Source organism: Pseudomyrmex gracilis, unplaced genomic scaffold (genome assembly GCF_002006095.1).
Source record: "Pseudomyrmex gracilis isolate BER0280 unplaced genomic scaffold, ASM200609v1 scaffold_125, whole genome shotgun sequence".
Lineage (NCBI taxonomy): Eukaryota > Metazoa > Arthropoda > Insecta > Hymenoptera > Formicidae > Pseudomyrmex > Pseudomyrmex gracilis.
The window spans coordinates 381,740-396,943 of record NW_018020709.1 but is presented as its reverse complement, the minus strand read 5'-3'; the positions used below and the strand labels follow the sequence as shown (position 1 = coordinate 396,943).

Sequence of the window (15,204 nt, the reverse complement as noted above, 5' to 3'; positions counted from 1 at the left end):
GATATATATGTTTTTCTATAGAGGCTTTTTATATTCTAATCAGTATATATTCTTATCAATATTACTATTTAGAGGATTTTCCTCTTAAAATAAGAAACTCTTCTTGGCGCCTGTTTTAGTATAAAATATACTTAAAGTAAGTGGGATATCTCTCTCCTTAAAACAAGAATACACAATTTTTTCGGTGAACAAATTAAACGTGAAGATCAGAGCCAATAAGAATAGTTTCAATATATATGTATAATCTTTAATTTTTCGCGTAAGTAGAAGAAACGCGCGCGACTCCGCCTCATGATAATGGATCGCGGAAATGGCGCGCGATTTGCTAAAAGCAAGGTTAAAAAAGCAAAGCCGCACCTACGCAAGTCGTTAAATTTAAGGTGGCTTGTGCAATCGTTTCAGGCCACAGAGGAATTTCGCGCATAGTAATTTTCTATTCCTAGATTTTCTCATAAAAACTCATTTCCTCGCACGAGCTTCCAAGTGCATTCATAAACAGAAAATCTGATTTAGAAGATTTTCTTTTTTTTCTTTTGCACGATTTTTTTTCCCTAATATTATCTTGTGCATGTGTGTGCAATATCTTCTGTTCTTTCTCTCGTTAACGAGAGTTGAGTTTTACACGTGGCGGTGTAATATTCTTTTTCTTCGGAGTTTGTTTTGATGAAAAATTCTTTTTTAAAATTGTATATTTGTAGTTTTTTCAATGTTTCCGAAAATGTTCCACGTGTATACGACGCAACATGTATTCACGCTAACACACAACACAAAGAGCTGTTCCTACAACTCGTCGAACGATATCGAGATATATATTTCATCAACAAAGCGGATTCGGTGCGCGCTTTTGTAATCTACACGCGCGCGAATTTCTTTCGGCGGACACGTTTCCGGCGTAAAAAATCACAATCTCATCATCTCTGTTTATTTTCTCTTTCTCTCTCTTGTGCGTTACAGCGAACGAGTGTGGTTAGCAGTTCGATAGAGTGGCAAAATGGACGCGCGATTCAGAAGCAATCTCGACATGATCGGGCGCAATGAACCCATCACAAGGAAGGCGAAATTTTGGCAGAGTTACGTACGGGCCCTGAAAGGTGAGACGCGCGTGCGCTTTTTTTTTTTTTCAAATGAGACATTACGTACGGAAAAGAAAATAAAACAGATCGCGACACGCATAGTGAATATAAGATGATACGAGAATCGATCCAATCTTATTTCGTTTGTGTTACAAAAGATTTTCAAAAGTTTAACAAACGTTGCGTGTCTCTCGAAACAGGCACCGACGACATCAGAGCTCCCGAACACACTCACAGACCCCGCGGCATTTTCCGCTCGGATTTTCCTGAGCTGCATTCCACCTCGTGGCCGTTTGGAAAGTCTATCTTCGAAAATCCGATTCACGCAGCCGACCGCATCAATGTTCCCGGATACAGGTGTGTATCGCGCTTGATTTTTTTGCGCGCTTATTTATTGTTTACAAAAAAAAAACAAAAAAAAAAAACAACAGTCAAACGTAAAAACAAAAAAACGAGACGACGATTAAAAGTAAAAATCGAAAATCGAGAAGGTGAAAGAAACATATCGGAGAAAGAGAAAATTTGTTACGTTGCATTTCTCTATACGCCATTATATATCGTACAATGAATATATTCTTGGCGCGCGTTCTGTGTTCTTGGCAGACGCCCAAAGTACAAAAACCTAAATATACTTGTGACGGCCTACTTTGTAAGATTTTGCTCTTATTTCCTGGCCTATAATAATCCAATCAATAATTTCAACGTACAGTCGAAAAGAAAAAAGAAAAGAAATAATCGAGAAAAAAAAAAGATTATTTTTTGTAATTTTTTCCTCGTCGATTAATTTGATTTAATTTGATTTTTTGTTATCTCTCTTTTTTGTCGAGATGTGATCATTTATTGTAACACTTATGATAATAATATTAACGGCGATGTGCATCTGTCCGTGTGCTCCAGGTATCTACCCGTGCACCGTGAGATCTACGGTTACTCGCCGAGACAACTGTATCCCCATCAGTACAAACCCGTAGAACGCTTCACCCCCGGTACGTACTAAAGAACTGTGAGCAAAAAAAACAAAAAACAAAAAGAGTCCGAAAACGAGAGTGAACGGCGTCTTAGATAAAGAATCGAAAGCGTGAAACGAAACGATTAAAAAATAAAAAAAAAAACTCTTCTTACATAAATACTTCGATGTCGAACGAATGGGCGAGTGAGAGTGCGAGAGAGAGAAAGAGAGAGAGAGAGAGAGAGAGAGAGAGAGAAAACGCGAGAATAATGAAAAAAGAAGGAGGAGGAGGAGGAGGAGGAATGCAACGTAAAAAAAAGATACGGTGAATAGTAATGAACCGGGTAAACGGGAGGACGAAGCGAAAAGCGTGTGTGTGTGTGTGTGTGTGAACACAGAGAGAGAATAATATGATAAATTATCAAAATATCCGTCAATCAAAAATCCCATCGTATCGAAAAAAAAAAACACAAAGAAAAAAACGTGTGTTAACAGTTTAACTACACTTTTGTTCTCGTGGACCTTTTTTTAGATTAAGTTCTTTATGTATAGCCCGGCGCTTTTGGCTTCTGGCCAGCGTCCTGAAAGAAAAAAGAAAAAAAATCTCAAAAAAAAAAAAAAAAGAAAAAAAAGCCTATCAAAAAAAACTATCATTCTCTTGAAAGAAAGACATCGTGGCATCTTGTTATACAAGCAACACTCTCCGAGCCTTTCTCAGAAGCCAGAAACGCCTCCCCGGAGAGGTTTTCACAATATTATACATTCTTGTACCTTCCACCTTTGCCTGCATACTCAAAAAAAAAAAAAAAAGAACAAGAAAAGAAGCATCATCAACCTTCTGTCCTTGTCCTCGATCTGTCGCTCCTACTCCCTCCCCCCCCCCCCCCCCCCGACGTGTAAAATGCGTGATGCTCTTCTTGGACGTACATGTTCAATCGGTTCGTTTGTCTAGTTTCATTGTAAATCATAATAATAATAATAATAATGATAATAATAATCAGTAATCGTGTCTACCTTCATGTCACATGTGTATAACTAATTACTTTATGCATCTTCTATTTGTATTATCTAAGTTAATTATACTTATTATATATATATATATATAAGAACAACACACACACATACATATGCATATATATATATATATATATATATATATATCTACGTACGTATAAATATATATACAATATGTTTCAATATCTGAAAACTTCTTCTGTCTCGCGTCTGTTCCACATCGTAAACGTCACGTTCCTTGTCTTTTTGAATCCTTATCGATCTCTCGCGCGAGACTGAACTAAAAAAATCATCAACACTTACGTAGACCTACCTACGATAGACCGCTCCCGTCATCCGATTGAGGAAACTTGAGGCGAAGTATATGCCACGTGCTACGTAATTAGTCGTGTTGATTACTTGAATTACAATTTTTGATACACTACGGCATCTCGCCTCAAGTTTTCTTCCGCTCTCTCTTTTCATCGTCACAAAATTGATTAACTCACAGCTCAAACGTTTGTCCACGTGACACAAATATTTTTCACAAATCTGTGTTATAGAATTTATAAACGCTCTTTTTTTTTTTTTAATCTTTACATCGCATAATCTGAATGATCATCTAATAATCTGAATGATCATCTAATTTCAACGAATAATTGCATTAACACGTTAACTGTTACATCGATACATCGATCATGCCTAGTCGAGCGTTCAGACGCGTTATGGATCATCGCTCATCGCTCATCGATCACGGATTGCTCGCATGTGGACGCATGCGTGTCGTGCTTCGAGGTGTTCTGTGACTCTCGTCTTCGTAGGGAACAAAAAAATCTGTCCTTCCTAGCTCGCCGTCCACAACGTGTGTAACGTTTTTTCATCGGAAAAACAAATGGGGTATTCATTTCGTCGTCCGTTTTTTCGCGCGCGCGCGCGCGCGCACACGGAAGCTGAGCAGAAATGTCTGATTTCTGATTTCCAGGCGCTAGGCCGAACAAGTGGCTCATACTGAACCGCATCATCGATCTGAGCGACCTTAGACGCCAACAGATCTCTCGAAAGTGGGAGACCAAAGAACGAATCGTGCTCACCTCTCGAGCGCGACGTCATTGCTTACGAAATACGATCGTCTAACTGCGCGCTATATATCCCGCTATAAATCCTTGCTTATTAAAAAAAAAAAAAACGAAACCCGCAACTTTACAATTCCCCAACTAACTAATAAATAACATCATCACTTCACACGTGCATACTTCACTCTACAACTCTGTAGAAAGCTTGACATAGAACTAAGATCACATGACTTTACACTTTACCAATAACACCTCGTTAACATACTCTTTTACGGAATGTATCCGCTTTTTTTTTAAAAAACACAATCATAACACAGTCACTTTATATTTCGCAATCCTGATCCTGAAACGATCCCTTCCTTTTTTTTCAACATAATGAAAAAAAAAAACGGTCGTCGAGAGAACGAAATCACGAACTTAAAAAAAAAAAGCCATTTCGAAACCAATTGGCTATAATACGATCGAAATCGACGTTTTGTTACAAAAAAAAAGCTGCTAAGTTTTTACATAAAAAGAAAAAAATGAAGTGATACATAAAAAAATGAATGTTTTTATACAGAAAGAATTTTTGCCGCAAAATGTGTTGTTTTATGTACGTTTTATCTTTTCCTCAAAAACGTTAAATAACAAGGAAAGGAAATATGTAATATATAATAGATTTTTTTTTTTAATGCAAATATTCAAAATTCTCTGTTTTAGGTTTTAATTAATTAATAACCGTTTGAGAATAACGAATTTTCTATGTAATATGACAATATTATGTAGTTGAGAATATTTTAACACACCGTTGTACGTTTCACATGATCTACGTTCTTTTCACATGATTTGTGCGACACGAGATAATCATATAAGGACAGGATGTGTGGACACACACCCATTTAGAAATCCTTAACTCTTGCAGCTGAGGTGGAGGTCGCGGCTTGATTGCGAAAATTCACAATGCGCCGAAAAGGGACGTATTAAAAAAAAAAAAAAAAATAAAACAACTCGAAAGTGGAACAAAGCGATGGAAAAAAAACTTGGCTTTTCCGATCGTCACAGGCGCTTTAGACAACATTGTATATACGCAACCATATAACAAATCAATATCTATATATATATATATAATTATGAAAACAAAGAGAAACTGCGCGCGCGTAGAGTGTATGATGAACATGCACAAATCAACACACACGCATGCGTGAGCAAAAGGACAGAGACGGGGAAAAAAAAAAACGTGCAGAAAGAGTTTCTCCTTTTTGAAAAAAATAAAAAAAAAAACGTTTAAAGAAAGAAATAATAAATTAAATTGAAAGAAACATGGCCGCCAAAACTTGAAAAAGCTGGAAATTTTCTCTCGACGCTTGCGCGTTCTAATTTCGTACTTTCGATTTTTCAGACACGTCTCATCATCGCCTGTCTATATTCTTTACGAATTATTTAATTAATAAAAAAAAAAAACAAAAAACACACGTATATAACGCAAGCAAAAAGTAAAAACACAATGTTTTATACACTTGTAAACACACAATGGTATATACACAAAACTTTTGACTTTATGCACTCTCTCTTGTATAAATTAACAATTAGAAACATACTAAATAAATTACAAACAACATCGAAGTCCTTCTTTTTGACTTAACATAATTAATTAAATACGGGGAGATTCAAGGCGATGCGAGGAAAAATCGAAAGATCTTCTTTCTTTTTTTTCTTACAATATATATACATGCTCTAATCGGTAATAAATAATACATGCACGCGTATTTACTAACAATAAACAAGTTAATTTTTAAATTAACGTGCAATTAATTAAAACCAGATCCAGAAATTTCTATCTTTTTCAGGATATGGCATGTACTTTTTTCTTTTGTCGTTTAATTCGATCCTCCAACCCCTTCCCACTTTTGAGCCCCTCGTTTCTAGCTTTTTTTTTTTTTTTTTTTTTTTTGTAAATGATCCATCTCCGCCAAACTACTATGTTATGTAATTCTTTCTCGATTGATAATGTGCACAATTAACGATTGCTAATCTACGATTACACGGACGTATATGTTGCAACATATGCGCTGTAGTTCGCGTTGAATATAAAGCTCCTATAAATTTTAGTTACTTTATAGAATACACGCTTATTAATCTTTAGCGAAAACAAAAACTATATATGTACGTCATATAATTGCAAGTTTGAGAAAATACAAAGTTCTCGGTGAAATTATTTTATTTTGGAAAATAACGAATTGTATTCCCCGGAGAGAATAATATCGTGAAATATTTCGCGCATTATCAGGGAAAATAGCTAAAATGTGAAATTAATATTTATTAGGATATACATATACGATACAAAGCGAAATCAGTGAAACAACTCTACGAAATTTACCATTCATTGCTAGCCCTGAGCTTTCATTAGCTAAAATAGCAAGCTAGCAATGCCAAATGTGCGCACGATTAATAATCACGCAAGCCAAAACAGAGCGCAAACGTAGTGTAATAATATAATTAGTTTTATATTTAATTAGAAAGTCACACACACGCACACACACACACATACACACACATAGTCAGTCGCATCTTTTTGGCGAATATATGTATATATATATACGGATCATCTCAATTCTCCAATTTTTTCCGCTACGAATATTTCGATTAACCGAGCCGAATTTTTTGACAACAAACCGAACCGCCGCAGCTTTTTTCCGTCACCGACTTTTTTGAAGCAGCTTTTTTCCACCAGGTTAGTATGCTACTTTTTTTTTCAAACTTTCACGTGACGTCATGCTACTTTTTTGTGACATCGCTGACTTGTTTTTTTTTTTCACTCGCAAGCGAATTTGTGCCAGCTTTTGTCAATAGGCCATTCTCTATAATGTAGAGAGAGGTTTTTTATATAATTTATTAGAAGAAATATATTTGACACCTCTTATTTTATGTAGACGCGCACGGCTTTCAACGATAAAAAAAAAAAAAAAAACAAAAAACAAAACGAAACAAAAAATAAAACGGAGACAGAACCCTGCCACTTTTAACTTTTTTTGCACTTTTTATTATTGAACAAAAGTTTTTGTTTATAATTTGAAAAAAAAAAAAGTTTTTTGTGCTACGTTCGTGTAGTTGATGTATTGCAAAAGTCAGTCAGAAGTTCTGTGGCGAACCGCGTTGCATCGCAAGACCCGCGTTTCGCTAATGCTCAAGAAAACAAAAAATTGTTATCACATAGCATTATTCATGTGCGTACTTACGTACGCACATTTCAATTCCTTTTCTAGAACCTTTTCTAAAACCAAATGTAATCACATCCCCAAGATACAAGATATCATAACGCATGTTGTGTATGTTTCGTGCATGACGTGATATTGTGCCTGCTTTTAAGAAATAATTAATCGCAGATACTGCGCGTAGTAATTAAGAAGAATGAGAGACGCTTATATGCGCTAAAACACTAAACAAAACAAAGAGAAAATGAAGCGCAGTAATAAAAAAAAAACAAAGATCGATTTGGCAACTACAGGCCGTAATGCAAATAGATTCAAATTATTGGACATGTTTTCTCTGTTTAAATATTGTCGATGTCTTTTTCATTTCTGTGAACAAATTTTTATTTAGTCAATACAAAAAAAAAAAAAAAAAATATGTACGCATACTTTGAAAATTTACGTATATTTTTGTTATACGTTGAAATAACTTTCTTTCATTGCAAACATGATATATGAAGTTTCTATGTTATATATATGTTATCAGAAGTTATTAATCGCAACGTGGCTCTGTAATTCAGACTTTTTATATATTCTTTTACGACACAGCGAGACCATTCGACGCCGAGAAAGCTTGGAACGATCATCTAAATCGCTTGGCGGACATCGACAGACTTTATCCAAGCAAATCACCGCTCCTGGCTCGTCATTTGAGTCCGCCGCTCAGCTTAAAACGATTGTTCGATATTCACGGTGAGTAGAGCGCACAATTCATTGTGTTTATTTTCAAAAAAAAAAAAAATTAACCCTCAACGGACCGCGTTTTGTTTATTCGGCACCTTAATTCGCCGGACGTGAGTTGTTTTCATCTTGGACTTTTTAAAAAAATTAAATATTTCTTAAAAAATCTGAAACACACACACAATGTGTATATACTCTTTAAACTGTCTATTTTAAGACACCGTCATTAAATTTGAAGTGAAAAAAAAAGTTTTAATTTATAATTTTTAACAAATATGACACAACAAGAAAATTACTTTCTTCAGAAAGTAATTTTGCTCCAAGACGAAAACGACCCGTCCGTTGAGGGTTAATTAAATTTAATTTTCAATATAATGTTTTGTTCGTTATTTAAGCATTTGTTTGTCGTTACGTCTCGTGCATTACTTTTTAAAAAATTAAAAATTTAACGTAATATCAACAATATACGAGCGGCAGCAGAGCGCGATAGTTGGGAACTATCTTTAAAACGGACCTCACACCCGAATGACAAAATTATCTCGTTCTAGCAGCTTCGCGATTCTTCGCGAAGAGAGATAGCGTTTGCTAAACAATCGCTGCTAATAATATTTCGCTCTAGAGAAAGGTCCCAAGGTCGATTTATAGTCTCACGTATTATAATACCGCGATCTTACGTAACCGGTATATATTTATAAACAATCACGTATGTATATACGCGCGTGTGTGGATCTTACCTCGACGGCTCGGCGCGGCCGTTCAGTTCGTGATCGATTCGTATTAAAATCGCGTCTCTCCGCGCTCATCATCATCACGCAGGTAATCCCGTGGACGACGACTTCTTACTGCCGAACCCGTCGGTGTTGCTGCGCAAGAAGCCGCTCTTCGATCTCCTGGAACCGTCCCCGATGGCACCCATCAGCGCGTTCACCAGAGACCCATGGTGGTATCCGAGCTACGCGCCCTACATCCCGAGCTACGCTCAGCTCCGCACGCCCTTTTACCTGAGAGACAGTTACCTCAGCCCGATCAAGCGTAGCTACCTGTGGACCCGACATCCCATCAGGCCTTTCGGTACGTGAACCCTTCATTGAGGGGACCTCTTTCGCAGACCCGACGTGTCCCCCGTTGTCGTTTTATTCTCGTCAGCGAGCCGAGATCAATGTCAACGCGTTTTTTTCGATCGCGACAAATTACGAGTGACGTCCGATTGATGATCGATTGTGGCTTACCGCACTGTCGCGATGACAGGTTTTCGACAACTCGAACGCGAAAAAATTGATGCTCGAATTTGAGGAGCAATTAAGAAAGTTAATGAGACAGCGACGCGAAAAATGACATTGGTCGTTGGCAAGCGCCGACTGCAGACGCCGTCAAGAGGTGTTGAGATAGTTCACACATCTTTCGCACATCGTGACATTTTACAACGTGCTATAAACGTCTTGTTGTAAATTTTGTTTAAAGGTTTCTTGAATTTACGAACGTTGAAATTTATCAAGTTGTTGAGTACGAAATTGACTGTGAATTATTTTGTGTTACGATTTATTTAAATATTTCGCTGGTTTAATCAACTTCGCGACAGAGTCTGCAGTGTAGTATTCGCGATTGCGATTGTTTGTTTTTTTTTTTTTTAAGTGCTTTAAAAAAAATTCGTAATCGCAAGTACACGTTTAAATCTAGACTACTGTACTGTACAGAAGCAAAAACGCATTTTTTTCTACACGTGCAAAATTAAAATATTGTATGTAATTAAAAAACAAAAAGTCATCAAAGGATTGAATGTAATCCTGAAAGAAATGCTCTTTTCTAAAAAAAAAAAAATTAATTTTCTAACAAAATGAAAAAACGCGATACAGTAGTCTAGAGAGCATAATTTTTTTTTTTTATATATGACACACTCATAACGTATGTTATTAAGTTACAGTTTAAACATTACGAAAGACAAGAAACATATTTTTCGCACGGGAGATATAATTTTTCCGTTTCCGATCATTCGTTTCGCAACACACGTGAGAGCTTTTGGAAGTCGTAGTAGGTACAGCCGTCCATCTTTTTTGCCTAGTCCTAGAGCTTCGGTATGGAATTTTGGTAAATTTTTTCCACCCTTTTTATTTCGCCACACGATACACATTCAGAGAATCCTCGTCCCTACTGGCAAAAAAAAAAAAAAAATTGATCTCGTCTACTTTTTATCAAAAAGTCGATTTTATTGCAAGATAAAAAATAAAACTAATAAAAACTATTGCGTGAAACAAATTGTGTTTTTTTTCAAAAATCAAATTGGCTGGAATTCGAAAACGCTAATTAGATAAAGATCTCTTTGCCAGTCGCGACGTCAGAAAACGCGGATCGCAATAATATCTCCTTTTCATTTGTCACCTCAATCGTGAATACAGAGACCGCCGTACAGAGAGACATTTGGCAGCTCGGCGATAATTATATTGTCGATGCTGACGTTGGCACGGGCGCAACGCGCGCACAATCTGTGATGACGGTCAGCTTCGTCGAGCTGTAAAATTGAGACCATCTGGTGGTGGAAGCCAAGCTGGTCGAAAATGAAAATTTTGAGTCAGCTTGATGTTTTTTTTTAAATCATCACATTTTTGCGACAGACTTGCGAGATTCTGTTTGTTTGCCTTCAATTGCCAACTACTCGGTTTTTTGTCGCGCATCGAGAACAAGCACGTTACACAATTCTCTTACACAAACCGAGTGACATATAAAACACACCTACACACACACACACATAACAAACAGTCTGAATGACATCCAAAGGGCGTCTTAATGTTGCGGTCGTCCTTCAAACAACTTTCAGACGTCTTTTTCAGACTTTTCTGTTACATCTCATTACACGGACCGCGCGTGTGATCGATGACGACGTTTTAAAAAACACGACAAACGACTCTGCGTGTCGTGATTTTGTATCAAATCGAAATGCTCTTTCAAACGTCAGATTTGTGAAGATTTAACAAGATTGTGATCTACAGCAAACGAAATGTCTATCGTTTCAGGATCGTTATACTACTATTATTCGCAGCCAGTGCCACGATTTCACTTTACCAGCCCGTGGTATAATAAACGTACCACGCATTAAGAGAAAAAAAAAAAAGTGAGCGATAAGAGATTAAAGTGGCCGAAGTGTTTCAAGTTTCACCCCCCCCCCTCAAGCATCTCACTCCCCCCTCCACCATTTACTCGTTTAATAAGTCAATCAGTAATCAAATCAGTTAATCAATCGGCAGGGGATTGTGGCGGATATGATGATGTGGCGCATCACGAGATTCGCTCCTCGATAAAACGATCCTCGTTTTTGCGTCACCTTTATTATTCGTAGTCATTTAATTATTACTCGCCATTAACATTGCAAGTAGATTGGTAACAAATGAGTGGTCAGATGTATGTTAATTGTTACATCCGCCAATCGGGTCCGTGTTACGACGGCTGAATTGTTTTTTTTTTTACAAGGGAGGGTGTCTCCTTTTAACCCTTGGGCTACCACGCGCGGAGATTTTCTCCGTAAATTTTAATAATTAGCGTCATCTCTGTGACACATCGAATTTTATTTCTTTTATCAAGATTTATCACTCGGTCTGTTTTACATACATGTGTGTGTGCGTCGACTCCTTCCATCTCTCGCGCAACAATACACGTGCATTTAACACAAATGTTTCTTTTTTTCCCCCGAATGTTTTTTTTTTGTTTTTCTCAGAATGCGTTACCAGAATGTTCTTTAATCCTTGCGGTAATTATTAAATTGCCGAGCCGTTGCCCCCTTCGGTGAGGAGCCGCTGACAGAATCTCGAATACCATACATGCGGTATGTGGTCCCCCGACATTTGTGTCTGTTCTTTTCCTCACCCCCTTTTCCCCCCACCCCCAAAAAACAAGTCATGAAATAAGTGTTTTTGCAAAAGTGATTAAAAAAAAAAAAAAAGCCCGAACTCCGCAAACTACGATCGCTGCATAACGCACGTTTATTTGTTAACACTAGAAGGATTCAAAATTCATTCGTGTAAAAAAAAAAAAAAACAATTAAATTCAACAATTATTCTTCGAGCATGTGAAAAAACAAATATTTTTTTTAAACAGAGGTATTTCGTGTTTTTTTGCCTCTGTTGCTAACATTTTTTAAAACTTGGCGGTTACATCGCAACTGAAACAAAAAAAATACGAGAAAATCCAATATAATCAATACGTAATATAAATTATTCGAGAAATCAATTATTCTTCACATCTTCTGGTGTTAAAGTCAAAAACGTATCGCTCTCGCGATTGCTAGCAAATCTTTGTCATTCATCGCTTTATAGGATCGATGTTTTAGCGTAGAAGAGCCGTTTTCTCTCGGCTGTTTCCTCGATGACAGGAGCGACAGTCCAGCCAGAAGCGTCGTAGCCGAAGGGTTTTTTCTCTAACGAAACAACACGTCATTTCTCTAATTCCTCATATTATAATCGACAGCATTGTCACCAGTCATCTCTAATTGTAAAAGTCGTTTTTCACAATCAGCATCTGTCACGACGGCTTGTACGTTATTTTGTTGTTTTATAAGATTGTATTTTTTTATTTATATATAAAACGCTCCATCGTCATCACACGTTTCAATTCATTGTATATCTTCAGTCTAATATTGTACATCCGGCATCATACTTTTTTGTGGACTTTTGTTCCAGCGAGACCACACTTGTGTATTGAATAAATGTCTCAAAACATACCTCCAGTTTTACAGTATAATGGAGGGTCTCGTTTTTACGGTGCAATATTTCCGTTTCGCCGTTGTAGTTACACGCTGCTCTCGGCTTGTCAAGTGTATAAAGTAGTTTATTTTATTACTTACTTTAAGTAATAAAATTTATTACTTATACAGCAATAAAATAAACTACTCTATTATACTTATGTAGTAATAAAATTTATTACTCTTACATGGTAATAAAATAAACTATACGCAGCCATCTCTACAGCTTGCTCTTGCAGTAGAAGTAGACTTATATCTAGCGATTTTAGACTTATATGCAAATGTATCTAGCGATATAATCCTTAACATCGTCTTAACATAGTTGTTTTTTGTTTGCATTCGATATCTCGCTATCTTTGTATCGAAGCGTAAACGATTAACCGTTATCGCATACGGTACAGTCGAAACATTGCACCGTACACAACTGGGACGTGTAAAAAAAAAAAAAATCCCACGAGTTCTTTAATGTTTAATTGTGCGTTGTATGACAGTTTGTTTTTTTTTTTTTTTTCATTACTTTGTTAAAGTCTTGTCTGACGGTTTTTACGAGGAGGACGCACGTACGCGACGTATGTATTTTGTTTTTTTGTCAAATAAAAAAAAATATTTGCGTGAGAATATAAAATATACACAGAATACTATGTTTTTATTTTTTTAAACTTTTATAGCGCTAAAAAAAAAATACTGCGTTTTGCTTCGCGAATGCGCGTCCTCCAGGAAAAAATCTTTCCTTGGCTCTTATGGAAAAATAACAAGTCAAGAGAAGTCTGTATTATCTTGTCGTCGACAAATGTAATAATTAATTAATTGTTCTCGAGAGATTTAAATCTCGCAAATATATTTGTCACTTCTCGCTTAAAAAATGATTTTTCCATAAGCGCGCACGTGACGGGGTCGCGTCGCTCTTTTCGTGTTTGATCATCGCGTCTCTCTGTTTGCAGCTCACGCCTACTGATGACCGTCCGGCACCGACACGGAACAAGCGTGTGAAAGAAACAAAAAGAAAAGCCGACGATAAAAGAGAAATAAAATGTCCGAGAGAAAACTCGACGAAAAAAAAAAAAAAAAAAAAAAAAAAAACAAAACGAAAGAAAACTTTGCATCACGCACCGGAGAAAAATTTTGGCGTATCTCATTATGCAGTGCATATCGTTTTCACGGAATTTTATTTATTAACATTTCCCGTCGTACGATTTATTGTACTGTTCATCCGTAAGAAATAAAATAAACACTGCCAAAATTTTATTTACATGGCGTTAAATTTTGCGTTCCGATTTTTATTTCCCTATAGTTATAAATGTTGCAGTAACATTCTCGCACGTGTTATAATAATATCATATACATGTATCTTCTCCTCGCCGAAGAGCCGAAAAGAAACAGCAGGCTGAAAACAAAGGTTTGTACAACAATATGCATGTTTATTATCTGAAAGTTTTACATTTCTTAAGATGCCATCGCATGGCATGTTCCGTTTTGCCGACGATTCGAACGATGTAACAATCCACGATAGTCGCAACCTCTCACGTTTTGCGAGAATCTCTCTCGCTTTTTTGCTTTGTTTTTTTTTTTTTTGTTTTTTGTTTTTTTTAATTACTTATGTAATAAAGCATCGTCGAATCGCGGACCGTCGAATCCAACCCTTTACAAATATAATATCTGTATATAATATATGAATCTCGGACAAAACGTATATCGAGGAATCACAACCGCTCCTTTTTCTTTTGACAAGAATTTAAATCTTCCATTTCTTTGTTTTCCTTTTTCTCGACGGAGGAACGCAGAGAGGAAAAAGGTGGGAAAAGGATACGGCCTGTTTTTTCTTTTGTTTCGGCCGCATTAAAAAAAAAAAAAAAAAAAAAAAAAAAACAACAAATTTGCACTGCGTATTTTTCACTTTCTCTCTTTCTATCGCACACACTCTCTCTCTTCTCGTTTCTTTCTCTCTTTTGAATATCGTCATTTAGTGAAGGAGAAATGTATCTCGAAACAAATAAAGACTACCACCTTCATTGATCGCTCTTTACCCGATATAAACGTTATATAACAATCAAATAATGACTAATAAATGTCAGAATGCCAATCGTGGTATATAAAGTTGTCGCTCAACGAAAAGGCTCATTACGTTTGATTGATCTTTGAAATCGGGGCAAGGTCTTTCTTCAAGGTTTTGTGATACGTGTGTCGTTCTCTGTATAAATTTCCGAATTTTGTCTTAATTACAGTAAGTTGTAGGTTAACGACACAACATCGCTAATGATCAATCTACATGCGGTCGTCGACAAATATACTTTTATGTAGATATCTCATTATTTTTGTTTCATTCGCACGCATAGCAGATTTTGTTCGATTATTACATAAAAAATGTTTTTGTTTTCGAAAAATTAACAAAACAAATTACTTATTTGATAAATCTTCAGAAGACACGAGTGCACGCTTCAATACAGAAAGATGTATATTTTTTTCTCTTCTAACGTCATTA

The 15,204-nt window shown here is 36.3% G+C and overlaps 1 protein-coding gene across 4 annotated transcripts in view; it reads left to right on the top strand.

Moving 5' to 3' along the window:
- LOC109856603 overlaps window positions 1-13,974 on the top strand; it is a 21,624-nt gene extending 7,650 nt beyond the window's left edge. Inside the window, exons 2-9 of one of the 4 annotated variants that reach the window (XM_020432058.1) lie at window positions 955-1,091; window positions 1,274-1,430; window positions 1,971-2,059; window positions 7,865-8,008; window positions 8,813-9,067; window positions 11,005-11,102; window positions 12,968-12,969; window positions 13,667-13,974. In XM_020432058.1, the coding sequence (XP_020287647.1) occupies window positions 992-1,091; window positions 1,274-1,430; window positions 1,971-2,059; window positions 7,865-8,008; window positions 8,813-9,067; window positions 11,005-11,087 (828 nt within the window). In that variant the 5' untranslated portion in view covers window positions 955-991 and the 3' untranslated portion in view covers window positions 11,088-11,102; window positions 12,968-12,969; window positions 13,667-13,974. Of the gene's footprint in view, window positions 1-954; window positions 1,092-1,273; window positions 1,431-1,970; window positions 2,060-7,864; window positions 8,009-8,812; window positions 9,068-11,004; window positions 11,103-11,702; window positions 11,811-12,967; window positions 12,970-13,666 lie in introns of all 4 variants that reach the window. The other 3 variants (XR_002250403.1, XM_020432056.1, XM_020432059.1) reach the window with 3 other exon arrangements.
- The last annotated feature ends 1,230 nt before the right edge of the window (window positions 13,975-15,204 follow it).